At 43.2% G+C, this 21,250-nt stretch overlaps 1 protein-coding gene across 2 annotated transcripts in view; it reads left to right on the forward strand.

The window, feature by feature from the left end:
* The window catches only part of CRYL1 (crystallin lambda 1), a 108,634-nt gene that overhangs the window by 68,795 nt on the left and 18,589 nt on the right, over window positions 1-21,250 (forward strand). For both annotated transcript variants that reach the window (XM_081046280.1, XM_081046281.1), the window contains exons 4-5: window positions 8,924-9,085; window positions 15,597-15,791. In XM_081046280.1, coding sequence (XP_080902406.1) covers window positions 8,924-9,085; window positions 15,597-15,791 — 357 coding nt within the window. The remainder of the gene's footprint in view (window positions 1-8,923; window positions 9,086-15,596; window positions 15,792-21,250) is intronic.

Raw genomic sequence — 21,250 nt, forward strand, 5'->3', positions numbered from 1 at the left:
ATTCTCTCTTCAGAGGTGTTTATCCTATTGCTTAACATATTTAGTAATTTTATTTTTAATTCCAATTTCTAGATGTTCTAGTTAATGCTTTTAAAAAATCTAGCTGGTCTTTCTGGATTTGATTCTTATACTTTTAATTAATTTAAATATACTTATTTTACTAGATTCTCCTATTTCTCAGATATGTAAAGATTTGGTCTTTGTTTTCTGATCCTGGTCGTAGTTCTGACTAGAGATTTCACATGTTTCAAAAGTTTAGGTTGTGCATTGTCTTCAGTGGGGCTCTACATTTGTGAACCCAAAGAAAGCTGAGGTCTTTTTAAGCAAGTATCCTTCCAGGGGGGGGGGGTGTGTGTGTGTGTGTGTGTGTGTGTGTGTGTGTGTGTGTGTGTGTGTGTGTGTGTGTGTGTGTGTAGTTTGTCTACCAGGCTTATTACTAGCCTGGGAATAATTTTTAATGTTAGTTTCTTAACTTGGGAGTGTCCAGAGCACATGTTTAGTATCATTTTGAACCCCAACCTGGATGAAATTCAGGCTTATGAATATGAATTCACAGATTAGTCTATCTCTCCCTCCACTTTATGTCATCAAATGGAGCCCTGGTCAACACAAGCTTCCCTGTCTTCTCCCTCAGCAGATGGGCTGTTTTTTTATTTAAACTAGCCCAGCAGTTCACTCAAAATATACCCTTGATTCCAACTTCCTGAATCTTGTAGCCCATGGTTTCATCTCATCCTGAAGGCATTTGAACCCTCTTCCCAGACTACTGAAGCTTTCTCCCTGTCCGAGATGGGCAGATCACGTCATCATCTTAATGCTGCTGCAGTGGGTTTGAGCCTCCTTGTTTACTTCACCTGATAATTTTCCTTACTTTCCTGGGAGCTCAGCTATTCATTTAAATGGATGATTTGTTTTATATAGAATTAGCCAGGATTTGTGGAGGGAAGACTGTTAGGTTTCCGAGTCCATCGTATTGCCAGAACCAGGAGTCTGTATCAGTTTTCTGGGAGAAATTTTTATTAACATACGCACTCTTTCTTTTAACTTCTTAAAAATGTGATATGAATTTGCGTATCCACCTTTGATTTCAGGATTATATACATTTACTTTTTTTTTGTTTTTAACAGCTGTTGGGGAAATCTGATGAGGGCTGTTTTTAGCTAAAGTCTATTGTAGACCAAAGGTCTGTTTTCAATAAACAAACATAAAGACAAACCAATAAATAAACAAATACATATATACACTTATATTAACTGTCTTTCTTAATTTATCTGTTGTCTTTTCTGAGTGGGAAGTGAAATATCAGGACTTCTGTTAAAGGGCCACACCTGAGCACCTTAGTTTTCATGGCCTGGTAATGCAAGTCATTGAAGTAGTGGTCCCACCATGCCTTCCCTTGACTCTGATGCTTGTGGGGTAGAGAGGACTGATATTCCAGGATCTAGGGGTGGTAGGGCATGCCTCTTCATACAGTGTGTGGCAAGGAGCACACAGCTTGGTGGCTTCTGAATGTTTAGTAGAATAAGATGGGACAAACCTAATATTCCCAGTAATTGAGTGTATACTCATATTGTACTGCCATGGGCCAGAGTCATGTTAGAAATTGAGGGCTGGGTTACTACAAGTGTTCTATTAAGCAACTACTGATACAGATACACTCAAATAAGGACCATTAAAGAAAAAGCGACTTGATGTCATTTTTTAAAAGAAAAAAAATTAAAATTAAGTGAAATGAATGTTTATTATTACAGATAGAATTATAAACCTCGTATTAAAAAAAGAGCAAGATTGTGGTTCTCTTCAGTGACATAGATAAGGAAGAGAGATTGAGTGGGTAAGAAAGGAATCAGGAAGAGATGACTATAACGTCTGATTGTCAAAGCTAAATAAAACAAATGTATTTAAAAGATAATCATTTGTATTTTTAATATAATAAAAATAGCCTGACTTTCTTCTAAAAAATGTTATAAAATTCCCATCTGAAGTTTATAAGCCCAGCTAATGTTGAAAACCTCTATTCTTAGTTTTTTTCTTTACTGCAAATGTCTTGTTCCAACAAGAGTGTATCACTTTGAGATGAAAAAACCTACCTTTTAGACTACTTAACACAAATTTTTTAAAGCTATGTTGCACTTATGCAACGGTAGGCATAAATCTTTTCACTTTTTGGTTTCTCCTATGGACAGATAGAGTCAAGATATGGATAGCTGTTGCCTTGACAATACTAATACTGTTGAAAATACGCTGAAGTTATTTTATAGTTAAACATACACATGGTCTCAAGTGAAACTAGTTGTATGATGTTATAAAACTAAACTAAATTTTCAAAACTGAGAACGTTTTCATGAAACAGTGGCTGTTATCCAACAAAATATATTGAATGCATACTGCTGTTTCACTCATAGCAATCACAGTGCTTTGGCTAAAACTATCTAAATTATTCTCAACAAGAGGAGAGTACCTTATTTCCATGTTTTACCCCTGAACCTCACAAGTAGGCTCTGTCTCCCTCTGTTCTCCGCTGCTTTGAGAATTGCTACGTTAGAAGCAGAGAGGTCACAGATGGAAATGCATTGCACATGGTCCAATACAGAACCAAAAAACTTATGTAGTAGTATTTTACATAAGTAAAAATAACTTATGTAGTTCTCTCAGTCTCATTTGTTAACTGGAATTTAAAGATATTCCTCACTAATAATAAATATTCTTAGTGATCGATGTGATGTGATGTCCTTCATGTTAACTTTTTTATTTTCTATTTTCGTCTTCAAAATTCATTCGTCATGCCTTACTTAAAGAATCTTTTCCATTTTGTGTTTCATGCTATTCCAGCACTTTGTTAAATAAAAAACTTTGTATTTAAAAATCTTACTTCTCATGACAAATATTATTTAGAAATGCCATAAAACTATTTGCTAATTGCAGGCTTAACTGCAGTATCTTTAATTGTATTATTTTTTTCACGTCAAGCATTGTAACCCAATTCTAAATAAATGATTTCATAAAAGGTACAAATAAAAATCATTGGAATGAGGATGGAATAGACACATCAACAGGACAGCAGTTGACACGTGGTCCCCTGAGAAAGGACTGCTGTTTAAAGCAGACCACAATAATCTTACTAACCATGACACCTAATCCCCAGGAAGTAACGTCTTTGAGTCCTGTTTGTACTAATTTTTACTTTGGAAAGTTCTCTCTTGATTGGGTATGATTTGTTCTGTATTGTTGTAGGACTTTGTTTAGGATTAGAATAAGTGCTTTTTAAAACAATTTTAATTTGATTTTTAAGGAAAAAAAAGAACCTCTGGTCAAGGAATAGTGCAGTTTATTTTCTGTAATACTGAAACCTTGTACCATTTCCCTTCCTTTTTTGTTAACACAATCTTTTAGAGAAGGATTCTCCCTCTTTCTCTCTCTCTCTCTTTCTGTAGTTATGATGTTCACTTCTTGAGAAGTCTAGTCATAGTCTATTAATGTGATAGATTTATAAGATTGTGCTTTTGGAAGAAAGAGTGAAGAGAAACTAGTGGCAACAATGAGACAGAAGGAAGAGATTTAATTAATACTAACAGACAGACTTTACAATGTAGATCACTTCCAGCTTCAACATGAGAATGAATTGCCTTCTGCTACGATTACAACAGGATTTGTGATCATTCTTTTCTTGCCTTGTCTTTCCCCCTAAAATTGGCTACTAATTTGCATGTAAAATGCCTTAAGTACCAAAGCCTTCTTTAGTTTTTCTTTCTTTCTTTCCTGAAAGCACATTGAAGGTTGTGCCCAGATAGTTTGCATTAGCAAATGGAGATTTTGTAACCACAGGACGCCTATCTAAAATGCCTGAGTTGATTTTTTAAAATATCAATGAAATTTCATTTTCCCCATGAAAATATTTGTTTTGGAAAATGCGTACTGTTGCACAGCAAGTGGGTAAACTTCAGACTCGAATTCTTATCCAGCACTTCCTTCCCGAGAATATCCAGGGTGCTAACTTGCTGTGGCCACACTGCTTCTCGAGAACAGCCCTAATGAGATGAGGTCTGTCATAGGTACGCTTTGTTACAGGTACGCATTTATAAACAGAAGTTTATAAATGATTTACTTTTTGAAACATAGGTGAGTTAGATAGAATTAAATTTATACCTGTAATACCATCATTCAGTTTCCTCCTGAAACTGAATTTGATGGTATTATGAGGAAGGGAAAAAGTAGCTTTTCAGATTACCCCCACTTTTAACCATGTGATGCTGCCTGAGATGTGTGACCCCCTTTTGATGTACCATCAATGGTTGTGATACCTGGGAACTTACACGATGTTTTCCTTGTCCCCAAAGTTTCGTTTGGTTTGTCAAAGTAAGAGCAGGCCGCCATCATGGTTGTGCCTGAGAATATCGTTTCCCTCCCACCTCAAAGCATACAAAACACAAGCAAATAACAGTGGTGGCTTTGAAAATGCTGTCAGAGTTTGCAAGTCCAGCCAATGACCTCCATAGTGATAGAGTTTTTGCTAGCACTTCACATTGGTGGCTTTCTCTAGAAAGGACCCCTGAAGGACACCCTAGAGTTGAGAATGCATGGGGTGGGTTCTCGCTGTGGTTTAGAGAGTGGCTGCTTTGCAGTTAGGTTCTCAGCTGTCTCATTGTTTGATACTCTCCCTGCCTTTCATCCCAGCCCCTGTAGGGCAAAGAGAATAACTGTAGCCTCTCTTAGCTTTGTAATCAACCGCCAGTGATGAAGGTCCTGATTAACAGTGTTTCAGACTCCCTTTCTCAGACAAGGGCCATGGGCTCCAGGATGAATAGCGAGGAAATGAACTCAAGGCTTGACATGGGCAAGGCATTATAACCCTGGCCCAGCAAATCGAGCACAAATGTGTTCCTATTCAAAACAACAACAACAACAACAACAACAACAACAACAACAACAACAAAACTTCAAGCAAATATGCCATTAAAAATCCCTTACATAACTCACTGTGGCAGGTTTGGGTTTCCTCTGGTTCAAGTTTTCTTGCCTCTTTGATAATCAAACGATCTGAAGAAAGGCATAGAATTTCAGGGGACAGTCTGCATGACAGGCTCACAATAGGGCTATTCACGAGGGCTCTTTTATTACCTTAAATAGTATCCGCATCATTCTTAGTCTCTGGCTTTCCTACAAGGCTCCATTTAAACTTAACCCAACTCGCAGACTTAACTGATCCAGCAATTACTCAATATGACCAGCCAGCTACTGTCGCTTTTTTCCCCTTTTGATAAGGGGATTTAACACAATGGGCTTTACAGTTCTTAAATGACGGCATTTTCCCTTCTGTCTTTCAGATGTGGTGCTTATATGACCTTTTGTTCTTAATAAAATTTCACATGGTTTGATTATATTTTTTAAAAGTATAAACAAACACAATATTGAATCCTACCCGTCAAGCAAAATTTTCAAATCTTGTAGGTGATATAGAAATGGAATTCATAAAAAAAAAAAAAAAAAAAAAGTGAGTGAGTCAAAAAAAAAAAAAAAAAAAAAGAAATGGAATTCATTTCATAATATTCATTTCACTTCTGATTTCAAATATTAGATATTATTATTAACAATTAGATATTATTAAATTAGTCCTGAAAATATTTTCTTTATTTTTGAGGGGTGATTTTGGTAGTACAAACATTCCTAGTAGTACTTCAACTTCTGCACCTTCTGGGTGCTTGCTGGTGTAGATACTATTCCCGATACCGAAGTGCTAATAATACATTAATCATCTTGGTTCCTTGGGTTGGAGTAGAAGGGCTAGGGGAGGAGAGAGCCCTGAGGATGTATTTGGTAGCACACCACACTTTGGACCTACATCTTAGAATAGTGGCTTTCAAACTTTAGTAGGAACAAAAATCATCAGAATGTTTGTTAAAAACGCACATGCCTAGACCCCCAGCTCCAGAGGCTCTGATCTGGTTCTGTGATGGGGCCTGAGAATTTGCATTTTTCACAAGCACCTCATTGATTCTGATGCTGATGGTTATCGGACCATACTGAGAACCACGATCCTAAATCCATCAGGGAACGTTGGGAGTTGTAATGCCTCCCCTGCAGGGTCTACCCCCTTGGATGCAGTGGCCCGAGGCGTGATTTCCCAGAGCTGGTGGTGGCTGGAGGGCAAGGCTGCCTGTAGGATTGGCAGGGTAGGAGCAGTGAGTACTCACCACAGGCATCACATTCCCAGGGACACACCTCACCTGGGGCTGGGGCTGGGTGTTTGACAGTGTCACCTCACTCCCACCCCAACTTCACACAGGAGAATTTCAGCGCAGTTTTTGTCTGCAGTATTTAATCCAAATTGGCTTCTCTATCCTCCTCCCCAACCTCTATTCAAGTAATTTTACATTTTTAGAAACAAAGTTATTTTTCCCAAAGATTTCCAATGAGAAATGAATGCTCAAGAAACCTTTTGAGAATTATGGCTGTAATATGTTTATTTCCCAAAGATGAAAATTTTCCTTGATGAATGGGATTTATAGACGATGTAATACAGAATTGTACACCTGAAATCTATGTAAATTTACTAACAATTGTCACCCCAATAAATTTAATTAAAAAAAAAAAGAAAAAAAAATTTTCCTTGATGATAACTTGATCTGATGGTCAGAACAGACAAGGGGAAAGGTGGCGATGACACTGCTGATGTTCACAGCACTGTCTGAGGTGCTGAGTATATTCTGTCTGTAGACTCCACCCCCATGTAGTTGGACGGCTTTTTTATTATAAGAATTTTCATTTTCTCAAAATTTATTTTTCAATTACAGTTGATTTACAATATTAGATTAGTTTCAGGTGTACAACCTAGTTGCTTAGACATTTACATACCTTATGAAGCACTCTCCCTGATAAGTTTTGTACCCACCGGGACCATATGTAGTGTTATTACCATGTTATGGACTATGTTCCCTATGCTATATTTTGCACCCCCCATGACTATGTTGTAACTATCAATTTGTACTTCTTAATCCCTTCACCTTTCTCACCCAGCCCCCCAACCTACCTCCCATCTGGCATCTTATCAATTTGTTTTCTGTATCTATGAGTTTGTTTCTGTTTTATTTGTTTGTTTTGTTCTTTAGATTTCACATATAAATGAAATCATATGGTATTTGTCTTTCTCTGTCTGGCTTACCTCACTTAGCATAATTTCCTCTAGGTCCATCCATGTTGTTGCAAATGGCAAGATTTCATTCTTTTTTATGGCTGAGTAATACAGTGTATATATGTACCACCTCTTCTTTATCTAGTTGTCTATTGACGAACACCTAGCTTGCTTCCATATCTTGGTGATTGTAAATAATGTTGCAATGAACACGGGTGCATACGAGGGCAGACAGTTAAGTTCACAAATTCATCCTAGAAAAATTGCTACATACCTTATTTCTGAATATCACTACGGTCACCTTCGAAGTCCTCCCCTTGGGAAGCCATGCAGCGACGCCAGTACGTAGTCCACCCTTCAAAGCAATTTTGGAACTCTTTTTCTGGAATGGCCATCAGAGCTGTCATTGTATTACCCTTGATGTCCTGAATGTCATCAAAATGTCTTCCTTTCAATATTTCCTTTATCTTCAGGTAAAGAAAGAAGTCATTGGGGGCAAGATCAGGTGAGTAGGGAGGGTGTTCCAATACACTTGTTTACTGGCTAAAGACTCCTTCAGAGACAGTACCGTGTGAGCTGGTGCATTGTCGTGATGCAGGAGCCATGAATTGTTGGCAAAAACCTCAGGTCACCTAACTTTTCACGCAGCCTTTTCAGCACTTGCAAATAGTAAACTTGGTTAACTGTCCAGTTGGTCCAAATTCATAAAGAATAATTCCTCTGACATCATAAAAGGTTAGCAACATCGAGTTGTCTCTTGATTTAGACTGACAGAACTTTTTTGGTTGTGGAGAACTGGCTGACATCCACTGTGCACTTTGATGCTTTGTTTCAGGGTCGTATTGGTACACCCATGTTTCATCACCAGTGATAACACGGCCCAAAACATCGTCTTGCCTCTCCAAAAGGTCTTGGCAAACTTTGACTCTCCTTTGCTTTTGTTCATCTGTGAGCTCCTTTAGGACTATTTTTGCACACATTTTTTTCTCATGCCAAGATTTTCAGTTAAGATTTTCCTAACTGTTTTCTCTGTCGATGTTTACTTGCTCTGCTGTGCTTCTCACAATCAGTCGACGATTTTGACACACAATTCGACGAAGTTTTGCAATGTTTTCGTCAGTTCTGCTCGTTACTGGCCACCTTGACCGTTCTTCATCAGTGATACGTTCTCTTCCCTCAGAAAAACGTTTAATCCGTTTGTACACTGCTGTTTTCTTCATGGCATTATCCCCATAAACTTGGACTAACATGTCCCTGATTTCACTTCCACTCTTGCCAAGTTTAACAAAAAATTTAATGTTTGTTCGTTGCTCTAACTCAAGCTCAGACATTCTCACAACAGCACACAAAAACACGCAACAACAATAATGAACGCCACTCAGCAAGACACCGCCACATGTAGACACGAACACAGCTGTGAGACACTGATATACCAGAGTTATGAGACCTTACCGAGCTGCTTGTACAGCGCTGCCAGTGTAAGAGCATGGGGGCAAGTTCACGAATTAAATTGTCAGACCTTGTATGTCTTTAAAAATTAATGTTTTGGATTTCTTTGGATAAATACCCAGATGCGGTATTTCTGGGTCACAGAACTAGAAAACACAACTCGCCTATGTGCATTGCCCAGTTTCCAGAGTTAACAAGAGTTATAATTTGGGGCAGCTTTTTGTTTTTTCCTCAAATTTTGTTGGCGGTTTTCTGATTGGTTCGTTTTAGGAGTGAATCAAACATAAGCTGCTTTGCTCGAGGTTTGAGTGCAGTGATCATGTGATTTGAATTTGTCCTTCCCAGGAATGTGTTCCGGAAAACCTCGAAGTGAAGAAGGAGATTTTTGCTCAGTTAGATGGAATCGTGGGTGATGATGTGGTCCTCAGCAGTTCCACCTCATGCCTCCTGCCTTCCAGGCTGTTCTCTGGGCTGGCACACGTGAAGCAGTGTGTTGTGGCTCATCCGGTAAGTATGTTCAACCTGCAGAACCAATCACATCTCATTCTGGTTTCTGGGAGCAATGCATTTTGATTAATCAATTCACTGGTATATTTTTAAGAGCTTTGTTGAGATGTAATTCACGTACCACACAATTCAAATTGTACAGTGTAATGGTTTTTAGTGTATTTAGAGAGTTGTACAGTACTGGCAGTTTTCAAAAGAATTTTATCCAAAAAGTTTTGGATTGTCTCTATATACCTAATGCATAATGACACAGCAATCTTACAGACTTTCGCCATCAAGTAGCTGTTTAGCTGAGAAAAGAGAGAATACTAAACAAATAATTCCTCTATTGAGGAAAAAGTGCTACATTAAAAAAATATGTATACCTAGTTGGATTTTGTAGATCTGTCACTTGTACTGTGTACTTTACTTAGTAGGGTGAGTTTTGCTAAAATGCAGATTCTGAGTCCCACTCTTGAGATCCTCCTTTTTCTCGTCTGTCTACCGTCCATTGTAGTTAAGTGGGCAGACTCATTCATTAGGCATGCATTGTGAGGCGTATTTGACAATGAGTTTAGAACTGGCATGCAAGCTCTCAGTAAATCTTCTTGAGATGACTGCGTTAATGTGAGGAAAGGGGAATTAGAAAGGAGAAGAATTAGAGTCAGGGATTACTGGGTGGACTCTTGAGGACCAACTGTGGGCTCAGCCTGCCCTTGCAGAACTGGGATGCCCTGTTGGAACAGAAAAGCTGGCTTAGCTCAAGTCATCATAAGTCTGACAGTATGTGGTGATGACCACACCCTTAGCACCACCAGGCCATCGGTGGTTAAGGCTGGGGAGAGGCTACACCAAGAAGCTGGGCAGACTGGATAGGATCTGGTTGGGCTGTTCAGGAGGAAAGTGTTTGAGGATGGGAAAGAGTATGAGAAAGTCCCTGGGCCAAGAACAAGCATGGGGTATGAAGAACCGTGAGGGGACCAGCCGCACTGAAAGAGCACACATACTTGCCGAGCAGGAAGGGAAAGCCGGAAGGCTTGGTAAGAGTTGGGTTGTAGAGAATCAGAGTTACTCTAAAGAATTGAGACTGGCTGAGGTATAGAGCATCTTGGTGATGCGGAGGAAATTCTGCCTTTGGAGGGTAGTCTGAAGGTGGCTCAGGGGGAAGGGCAGCTTCTCCACAGAACGTGGGGCGGGAGTCCAGGCGTAAATGACCAGGGCCCAGGTGAGGCGGGGGGCCCTAGAACAGAGAGCAGGGAACTTCCTCTTTCTGAGCAAGAGTAATTTGGAGTCAGGAGGTCCCAGCTTGCTCAAGGAGGTGAAGGAAAAGGGCGAGCCATGGATACTGTCTAGATTTTATGTTCTGTAAGGAGGGACAGCTTGGACTTACACAACTCTGTAGTTCTGGATGTCTGGGTATCCTCATACTGAAGTATAATGGAAAGTGTGAAGGAAGGTTATGAAATAAGGCAACTTCAACCCATAGAACATAGAAGAAAGCCAGTCATGTTTGGTTACCCCTCAAATATTCAAATACAAGTGAAATTAGCACCAAGAGTTCTAACCTTAATTGAAGCACTCAAAGACTGTATCCTATGCAGCATGTTATGTCTTTGCTTCTGTGATATTTATATGCCCATAAAAAGGGCTCTTAGAAATGGTAAACTACTTACTAGATTGTTACTCAATTGCTTCAATGAAGGTGGAAGCCTCTTGCTTGAAAGCTTCCAACTTCTAACCACTGTTTTTACTTCTAAGGCTATTTAGAAAACAACTAAATCAAATTGTTCAGAAAATACCTCCTAAATCCTTTGATAAGACTTTGCTCTCAGGGAAATGCAAATCAAAACCACCTCACACCAGTCAGAATCATCAAAAAGTGAACGAACAACTAGTATTGGCAAGAGTATGAAGAAAAGAGAACCCTGTGCACTGTTGGTGGAATTGTAAATTGGTGCAACCACTATGGAAAACAGTGTGGAGTTTCCTCAAAAAATTAAAAATAGAACTACCTTATGGCCCAGCAATTTCACTTCTGGGTATTTATCTAAAGAAAACAGAAACACTAATACAAAAAGATACATGGATCCCTATGTCCGTTGCAGCATTATTTACAATAGCCATGATATGGAAGTAACCTAAGTGTTCATCAATAGACAATTGGATAAAGAAGAGGTGGTGCATATATACAGTGGAATACCACTGAATCATAAAAAAGAATGAAATCTTGCCATCTCCAACAACGTGGATGGACTTACAGGGTATTATGCTAAATGACATAAGTCAGAAAGACAAATACCATATGATTTTACTTATTCGTGGAATCTAAAAAACTAAATGAATGAAAAAATGAAACAAACAAATTCATAGATACAGAGAAGAAACCAGTGGTTGCCAGAGGAGATGGAGAGTGGAGGGTTGGATGAAAACGGTGATGGGGTGTATAGTCAATAATACTGTGATAAATGTGCACGTGACAGATGGTTACTAGACTTAGGGGGTGATCACATTGTAAGGTATAAAAATGTGGAATCACTATGTTATGCATCTGAAACTAATATAATATTGTACATCTGAAATTAATATAATATTGTACATCTGAAATTAATATAATATTGTATACCAACTATAATTACATTAATTATTTAAGAAAAGACGTTTACCACATCTCTTCAATTTTAAACTATCTAATGGGCAAGACCACACCTTTCATATCCTTCTGTGTCGCACAAGCACTCTGACTAGTAGCTCGGTCAGTAACAGTTGAGTAACAGTGACATTTCTCTCCCTCATACCCATACAGTACTGCTCCCTTTTACTTACCTAATCAATGACAAACAGCATAGGTAAAGTCAGTCCAGATCTTATTGTAAAAATTAACATCTCATTACTTTTATAAATTACTTTAAACCCAAACTGACGTTAAGCAAATCATCCAGGTTGAATGTTTTTGGAATTTTATCCCTTCTTTCTTCTGTCACCTACCTTTTGATCATTCCACTGACCTCTGGAAAGGACAAAAAGCATCTTGGACAATTCATTCTGAGCTGAATGGGCAGTCACTGTGTAATCCAGAGCCGCTGGTAATCTTTGAGGAGCTGCAGGGTTTTCTGTTCAGACCTGCAGGCCAGACAGGAGAGGCTTAGCACATCAGCTCATATGTCACTGCCCTCAGGTTGGTGCCCAGTCACCAGGATCCTCTGCCTGGACAGGAAATAGGATAAAGGAAAAGGTAGCCGATTAGTACCCTCAGTTTGCCATGTCCACCCCTGCACAGAAATGCCACTGGCCAGTGTGTTTTGGTGGCACACATGTTCTCTTGGGCACCTTTCCAGTCGACACTGGTGGGTGGGTGTGCTCTCTCAGCACCCTGGAAGTTGAAATGGAATTTGAGAGTGGGCTTCATACACTAAAGCCAGGAAAAGTGACAGGCGCAGCAAGAGAGGTGGTGATACAGCCATTCTCTGCGTGTCCAACATTCTTCCTCTCAGACGTTTTGTATGCTGAATGTCCTCTTCTGCCTGTCTCTCTACAGAGGTGTAGAGGGCTTGGGGACAGCCATTTGGCAGTGGGGTCGTATTTGCAGTGACTGTCTGAAGGTCAAGTTTGGTGCAGTCTCTTGGTGCATAGACTCTGTCAACAGTACATGGAAACCACACAGATTTCCACTGGTGCTTTCAGCTGGTACCTTACAAAGGTGTTCCCCTCTCCTTCCTTTCCACCCGGTGTGTGGCGGTCCAGTGGAGCTGATGGGACCTCTTTAGCATATCCCCTGCTCTTGGTGCCTCCTTGCCTCTTACCGATGCTCCGGAGGTAAGGCTGCTGGGGAAGGATGCAGGTCTTCCACAGGGATTTCACCCAGAGTGGACGCAGCTCTGACATAGGCACCACTGGGCCGTGGACCTTGACCGCTGCTGGGAGTAAGTCAGGCTGGCTTGCATGAGGCCCAGAGTGTTCTGGCCCAGCCCACCCTGCTGAGCATGCCCCTCTGTGCCACGCTCTGCCACCTGGCCTGACACCACATGCCCTCTTGTGGCTAGTCATTTGAATGGTCCATTTCTGGGTTTGCTGTGTCTGTAAAGTGCACACATCTGTGTGACGCCCCCACTGCACAGCGCTGCCTGTTCCAGAGTGCCAGCTCCCCACTCAGAGGGGCTGCTTTTATTTTCCTCTCTGTGGAAGGCAAGTTCAGAAGGTGGGGGCTTGTCATCGATGAAAGGACTTTACTGTGGAAATGATAAAAATACTGAGAGATGAAATCCTCTGAGCCAGCCGTACGGCCATGTCCACCCGGACAGGAGTGCCCCCAGCCCCAGGCTGGGAGTGGACTGCGGCTCACTGCAGCATCTTCTGGAGAAGGAGCAGTCTGCCTTTCCTCTGTGAGGTCAGCTTCCTTTCATCTGCTGCAGAAAGAATAAACGGCCTCTGTGTCGGGGCTGTGTATCTCCTGATCACATGCCTCTGCTCCGTTCCAGATTCGGGCAGGCTTTTCACGAGGTGAATGGAGAAGGCCCCCTGTGCCGCCCAGCTCAACCTGAGCTCTCAAAGAGCTGGGGCCTCACTCCCCTCTTGTGCCTCCAGCACGGCTCAGCCCCCTCCCCGCACAGCCTGGGACCAGCGCTTAACCTTTAAATAAATTGTCTCCTTCTCTCCTTTGTTTTCCCCATTTTTTGCAGACCTGTTTCTCTATCTTCCTCATAGACCAACAGCAGAAGATCCATCCTGTGTCCTTGTCACAAAGGGGAGAGCATTTCAGGAAACAGCCATTCTTCCCTCTTTAGTAGAGCCTCTCTCCTTCACCTTTTCTCATCTCTCTGCCAGTTAACTTTAAGAGACAGCTGCCATGATCGTCTGGACCCTCTCTGAGCCTGGAATAGGGATTGATTTCCTGGTCACAGGATGAGGCACTATGGTGGAGGACCCCATCCATGCCTTCAGGCACTTGGAAGTCCCTTCCCAGCAGCCTATCGCTTTGAGCTCATGGACACAGGAATGTGAAAACTCATCTGTGTTAGGAAGTGCAAGGCACCAAATCATGCAGCTGTGCCTTTTAGAGTGGCTGGGAGGTTGCTACAGGGCTCCGAGCTAGAGGTGGTGTGATCAGTGTCCTCTTGTCAATTTTTTAACAAATATCTAATTGTGATAAAATACACACAACATTTACCATGTTAACCGTTTTTAAGTGTAGAGTTCAGTGACATTAAATACATACTGATGTACAACTATCACCACGTAGGTCTCCAGAACTCTTTTCATCTTGCAAAACTGAAACTCCTTCCCCATTAAACAACAGCTCCCTAGTCCCCTCCCCCAATTCTTGGCTTCCACCATCCTCCTTTCTGTCTCTGTGGATTTGACATCTCTGCCTTACAAAGGGTCACCCTGGCAGTGGCAGAGAGGGTGAGCATGCAGGGAGAGGCCAGTGAGGAGAGTGCAGAACCCAAGTTGGAAGTGATGGCCTGAGCTAAGCATGTGGCAGAGGGAATGGGTTTTTTGAGAGATGTGAATATAATTGATAGGACTTTGGTCACTGATGGGAAGTTGGGGAGGTGAGGGAGAGGCAGGGACCAAGCATGCTTCTCGTGGTACTACATTTGGTATTCTCATCAAGATGGGGTGCTAGGAAGAGGAACGCATGTTGGGGTGGGACAGATGTGACTTTCATGTATGACAGGTTGCGGGCGTGCCTGTGGGATGTCCGAGGGAAAGTGTCCAGGGCACATTTATGAATGTGGGCTTGCCATGGGAGGTGCGCTCCATGCAAGGTCTCAGCCTCTTGGCAGCGCTAGTGCTGTGGGAGCTGATGAGCCCTCTTGGGGAGTCTGGGCACAGAGGGAGGCAGAGGGTGCAGCCTGGAGCACCATCACTCAGAGAGCCTTCGAGGAAGACGGAGACAGGGAACTAGCAATTTGTACATGAAAATGCTTTCTGTCTGTCTGCATCTGTGTTTTGCTACCCACGAAGCTTATAGGGGAGAGACCCTGAGCCAAGCTTCCTGTATAGTGAGACGGAGTTCATCTGAGACAGACACGCTTCCATTTCCTGTTATTCTGATCTTTAAAAAGGCCAGCAGTGAAACATTTTTAGAAGAATTCAATGATTAAGGCAGGAGATAACTGATTCATTGATTTATAATTTATTAGAAAACAGGTGCCATCCTTTCTTGCTTTCTAAGAGGATGGTGAGAGGGATACAACAGGCCAAGAGGAGGCGGAGCCTCTGAAACGCAGCTGTGTGAGGACCTGCCGCCTCTCTTGCAGTGTCCCAGGAGAAATACGTTTTCTTGTCCTTTTCTGTAGGAGTCATTTTAAAATGGATGCTTCTTCTGGTTATTTAGTAACCATGAGGTCCTACCAACTTTCACCCATGTATGGAAGAAAAACAGTCTCCAGGCTGCATTTGGGGAAAGGTTAACTGAAGCGCGTGAGGCCAGTTGGGTTGTGCCAAGGGCACTGTGTGTGGACATCCGATAATGGTCTCTGGTAATCTCCAGCTATCTGCTGACTCTCTGTCCTCCTGTCTGTCTCATAAGGTAAATCCACCTTATTATGTTCCATTGGTTGAGCTGGTCCCACACCCAGAGACAGCTCCTGCGACGGTGGACAGGACCCATGCCCTGATGCAGAAGATCGGACAGTCCCCTGTCAGGGTCCTGAAGGAAATTGATGGTTTCGCCCTGAATCGCTTGCAGTATGCGGTCATCAGCGAGGCCTGGAGGCTGGTGCAGGTGCGTGGGCTGCACCGTCAGGGTGGGGCAAGTCTGAGGGGAGGCAGGAAGTGGGGTGATTGGAGAGCGGAAGTGGGATGAGGGGAAGCAGGAAGTGGGGTGATTGGAGGGCGGAAGTGGGATGAGGGGAGGCAGGAAGTGGGGTGATTGGAGGGCGGAAGTGGGATGAGGGGAAGCAGGAAGTGGGGTGATTGGAGGGCGGAAGTGGGATGAGGGGAAGCAGGAAGTGGGGTGATTGGATGCGGAAGTGGGATGAGGGGAGGCAGGAAGTGGGGTGATTGGAGGGCGGAAGTGGGATGAGGGGAAGCAGGAAGTGGGGTGATTGGAGGGCGGAAGTGGGATGAGGGGAAGCAGGAAGTGGGGTGATTGGAGGGCGGAAGTGGGATGAGGGGAGGCAGGAAGTGGGGTGATTGGAGGCGGAAGTGGGGCCTGTCTGAGCAAAGGGTGGAAGCAGGGAATGAGCAGAGGCGGAATCTGGAGCCCTCTGAGAGGAGGGCGGCAGCCGGGAGGAGTAAAGGCAGAAGCAGCTTTCTGGGGTACCATGCAGGTAAGCGCGGGGTCCTCCTCGCTCTTTCTGGAGACTGAAGACAAGTTTTTCTCTCAGGTTCAGTGAAAATGCAATGAAAATAAAATGTCACCATAGCAATTCTCTGTTTCAGACATACTTTGCTACAGGGGTTCATCTGATACCAACATGAAGGTAGACTGTTTCCAGCGCTTATGTATCATAGTCACGTAATTATTTCCGGGTGACACGCTATATTTTCCCACAGCCTTGGATTTGCCTTTTCCTCAGTATTAAAATTTTTCAGGAGGGAGAAAAGTTATATTTTGAGTAAAGTACACTTGTATCTTGTATAAGGAACCCAATTTATTTCAAGATCTTGAGGAATACACAATGGATAACCCTTAAACTTGTTAGTAATAGGCTTGCCTTATATATAAACAGGGTATCATTTATAGATGTGTTTTTAACCACATCCTTTAATTAAAGGATTTGATCCATGACCTAAAACGTTGCCTTGCTGTACGCACTGCCGTCTGCATTTGTGCGAGTCCTGGTGGCGGGGAGGGTTGAGATCTGGGGCTCCAGTGGGGGACAGCTCTATCACACTCATGTTTCAGAAGGCAGGGAGGTGGAGCCCAGCTGACTCATCTGCATGTGCCATGGGCCCACATCTGACGCTGAGTGCAGGTCCCATCCTGAGACAGGAACAAGGAAGCCGGCCTGTGGGCGTTGCTTCGCAGCTCCCCAGTACAGGATGTATGTGACCCTACTGCTTCCCAGTTCTGGCATTTGGTCACAGCCCTGTGAGGTTCATCATCTGACCTGACTGCCCAGCGCATTTGCCACATGACAGATGCAACTCTGTGTTCTCTTCATTTAAAACCCAGTTAATGCTCTTATATCTCAAGGCAGTGCTAGGATTTCCACAAAGGTTGCAGTTTTTATTTCTAGTAATTGTAGACTGTTTTTGAACATTAGGCAGTGGTAGGGTATTTGAAATAAACACTGAACTAAAAGCACCCCCTTGGCGATCATTTAAAATATTTCCACTTGTCCAGAGTAGGGGAACAAGGAATCTTCAGTATTGTAGTACAATGTTGTAGGAGGTTTTAAGGCAGTTTTTACTTTTATTTGTAAGATACCTTTTTGTCCCCAAGGTAGAAAGGAAAGCTGAGTTAAATCTTGCTCTCTCCAATCTGAAAGATTTGAGACAACTGTAGAAAAAACTTGGAGAGTCTGGTTAAAGTAACTGGGTGGAAGTCATGCACAAAGAATTCTCTTTATTTTGACACAAAGTGGGACTGGCTACAGTTTGGAAGCTCCAAGCTGGGAAGAACTACGTAAGGTTCTGGTGTCTTTGCTGGTTGGGGAAGTGGGAAAGTGTAGCCATCGTGGAATTTGGCTACCTTGGAAGTTCTTATTGCTGCATTTTGCCCACCCTTCTTTCGACTGTCCTGACTGGCAGACTGAGTATGATCATGTTATTGGCTGTCAGAATATTGTCATTCCTGGTTCGCAGGGATGACACACCTGAGAAAGAGAATCCTGCATGTGTCTCTACACTAGCTGCTTTGGAACTCACATGCCTGGAGTCCCCATGTGAACCAAGTGCTAAGATCCATCAGGATACAGTATGAATGTGACCAAATGAGAAGAGACTACAGAAATGAGAAACAAGATTAAGTTATGACTAGAACCCAAAGAACTGCCTTTGCTGAAAGTCTAGAAGATAATTCCCTTTAAAAAATAAAGATGATCTACAGACAGTAAGAATGAAGACAGGTCTAGAAACCTGTCCATAGGTCCATCTGTCCAGGTTGGGGTGAGGGTGGGATGGGAAGAGCCATGGGGCATCCTTGAGCTCTGCTGGGGAGACTTGCAGTGACAGCGAGAGTTTCCCTGATGGGGGCCGGGCCTCACACAGAGAATATGGAAGGAGGGTGGGGCTGCTAGTATTGTGCCTGATTTTACCATCACTGTCAGAGGCTACCCAGACACTGGAGGGTCCCTAGCACACCGGATATGTGTCTGTTCCCAAAGTAGTTGCTTCCCATGGCAGAGAAGCCACTGGTGTGGGCCTCTGAATGTTGCCACACAGGCCCTGATTTCCTTAGGCTCTGGGACGAGGTGGCAGAGCCACAGCCATCCTCTGAGAGAAGCCTTCCCCTTGTGCACTCCCACTGGGCCTGTGGCCAATATGGACCCCAGCAGAGACACAAAAGGCACGTTTCCCTACCAGCCCCCGCCTCCCCCTGGCTGGTTTAACAATTCCGGACTTTACTGCATGAGTTTCTTGAAAGAAAATCTCTTCTGCTTGGAGTCTGTTTCCACTTTAGGTATCGAGAGTCAGGAAAGGTGAGACCGCCTCTCCTTGGTCTGTGCAGACCTGCACGCGTGTGCTGAACCAGCCAGGGCTAAGCTTAGGTGACACCCCCCTGATTCACAATTTCAGAGCCAGTTGAACTTGATTAGATTTGGGGGTGTTCCAAGTTGACCTCAAAGCATTTAAGGGCAGCTTCATTGTAAAAAGGAGCTGAATCGGGAAGTTTTACAGTAAAACTGAAGACTTTTATACATTTTAAGTGAAAAAGATGCAAAGTTTCTTTTTCTGGGTAGCTTTCACATGTGCAGAAGCCCCTGAGACTCCACCTGGACGTGGTGAGCAGAGTGAGCTGAGATGAGCGGGAGTTGCCCTACTCAAGGACTCACATGGGTGCTGGTTCATTACTTTCTGGACTCACAAAGCACACTGAAATTTGGCAGAGCCTTTTTCTGTGACCCAAGCTACTGCTGATGTGCTTTCAGGGTACGAGAGGTGCAAAGTGACTTGGTTCCAGAGTGCTAAGAGCTCTTGTGAGGACAAGGGCCTGCATCCCTCTGTCCTGGCTTTCAGAGTGGTGGCTTAGATTTGTGCAAAGCTGTCTACACAGACAACAGGGAATAGCACAAATCTAATCCAAGCATGGGTTTCCAGGGGTCCCACCTCCATGTTGGGGTATGAGCTGGAGTGGGACCAGCAGGGGCCGGGCCAGAGTGATGGCCTGCGTTCCCACCCAGCCCTGGCTGTGTCCTGATGTGGGTGTCAGAAGCAGAGGAAGCTGTGGTGCCACTTGTAGCTCTGTTGATGGGGAGGACACTTTGGATGACATTCCCGTGTTGAACCAGCCTGGCATGCCTGGCTGTGGTGTGCCATTCTTTTCAGGCGTTGTTGGATTTGATTTGCTTATGTTGAGAATCTTTTGCATCTAAGTTCAGAAGAGATACTTGTCTGTAGTCCTTCTCCCTTCTTTCCTTCCTTCTTTCCTTCCTCCCTCCCTCCCTCCCTCTCTCCCTCCTTCGCTCCTTCCCTCTCTTCCTCCCTCCCTGTCATTGTTTGATTTTGATATCAAAGTAATAACATGTAAAATGAGTTGGGAAATTTTCCTGCCCCTTCTGTTTTCTGGATGAAATTGTAAGATTTTTGTTAATTCTTTGTTTGCTAGAATTCTCCAGTGAAACTACCTGGACTTATTTTTCAGGAGGTTTTTAATTACAAATTCCACTTCTTTAATGGCTTTAAAACCAATTAGGTTGTCTGTTTCATCTTGGTTGAGTTTTGGTGGTTTGTCATTTTTGAGAAATTGGTCTGTTTCCTCTGACTTGGCAAATTTATGAACATAAAGTTGTTGGTGGTACTCCTTTATTATCCTTTCAGTGGCTGCAGCGTCTGTAGTGATGACCCTGGTTTCATTCCTGATGTGGGTGATTTGTGTCTGTTGTCTCTTTATCTTTATCAGTCTTCCTAGAAGTTTATCAATTTTATTGACGTTTTTTAAGAAGCAACTTTTTGTTTCATTAATTTGCTCTGTGGTTTTCCTGTTTTCACATTTACTCACTAAAGGGCATATTTTATACTCTCAGCCAAGCATGAAAGAGAAATTCTAAGAAAGGTAGGGTGTGGAGGCTCGTGTGCTGGCCTGTCAACTGTGGGGCTTGAGAGGGGAGCCAAGCCACAGGCTTCATTTCTGGGTCAGAGAGGGAAAGAGCCGGGAATAAGAAGCACCTTATCTTCACTGCATCCTATACTGTGACACACTGTTTTGTCACTACCTGTGAACCTGTTCATCCCCACACAGCCCTGTAAGCTCTGCAAGAGCTGGGCACCCAGACATCTGAGGGAACATGGGTGTTGGGTTCTAGTGTATTGTGTCACTCCGTTTTTTCCCCTCCCTTGACATCAGAATCGGGATGGAGCAGACCTCGTAGGCTTGGAAATGCCAGATGGACAAGTCTGGCCACAGCCTAGCAGCCTGAGGCTGCGTCACTGGGTGACAGGATCCTGTTGGCCAGGATTTTGTGTCAATATTCTTAAGCTAATGAGCACCATCAGGGAAGCTGTGTTGTGGTGATAAAAACTCTTGCCCAGACATTAGCAGAGCTTGCATTGCCCATAAAGCCTTGCCCTATGAAGACTGGTGGGCGGACATGAGCAGACATGAGTCATGGAGCCACGAGCAGGTTCTCAGCCTGTCGGATACACTGGTGACAAGCTCTGCAAAGTGCTGAGCTCAGGTCTTACTCACCCTTCTGAGCAGTGTGATCACTAAGCAGGATTTCTGTTCCATGGGCCCTGAGCTGCAGAAGTTCAGTTCTGGTTTCTCGTCAGGAAGAGTGTGGCCTGTGGGACCCAGATTGGACCTTTTGAGATTCCAGAACTTTGTCTTTGAGCTTTATTTCAGACACAAATGCCAGCTGTTATAAGGAATTTTTTCAATTAATAAAGTGAATCCCAAAGATCATGTAATAAAATGAACAGATGAAGCTCTTTGTGGAAAACCCATTCAGGGTTTCTGTCGAGCGTATTTTGTGACAGTGACATGGGAATCAGGACTCAGCACCAGGAGCCACCAGGAGTTCCTGGCTCATCAGTGACGTCAGCCTGTACAGTATCTCAGAGGTTATGGAATACTGT

The sequence above is a fragment of the Rhinolophus hipposideros genome, assembly GCF_964194185.1.
Source record: "Rhinolophus hipposideros genome assembly, chromosome: 4".
NCBI classification, from domain to species: Eukaryota; Metazoa; Chordata; class Mammalia; order Chiroptera; family Rhinolophidae; genus Rhinolophus; species Rhinolophus hipposideros.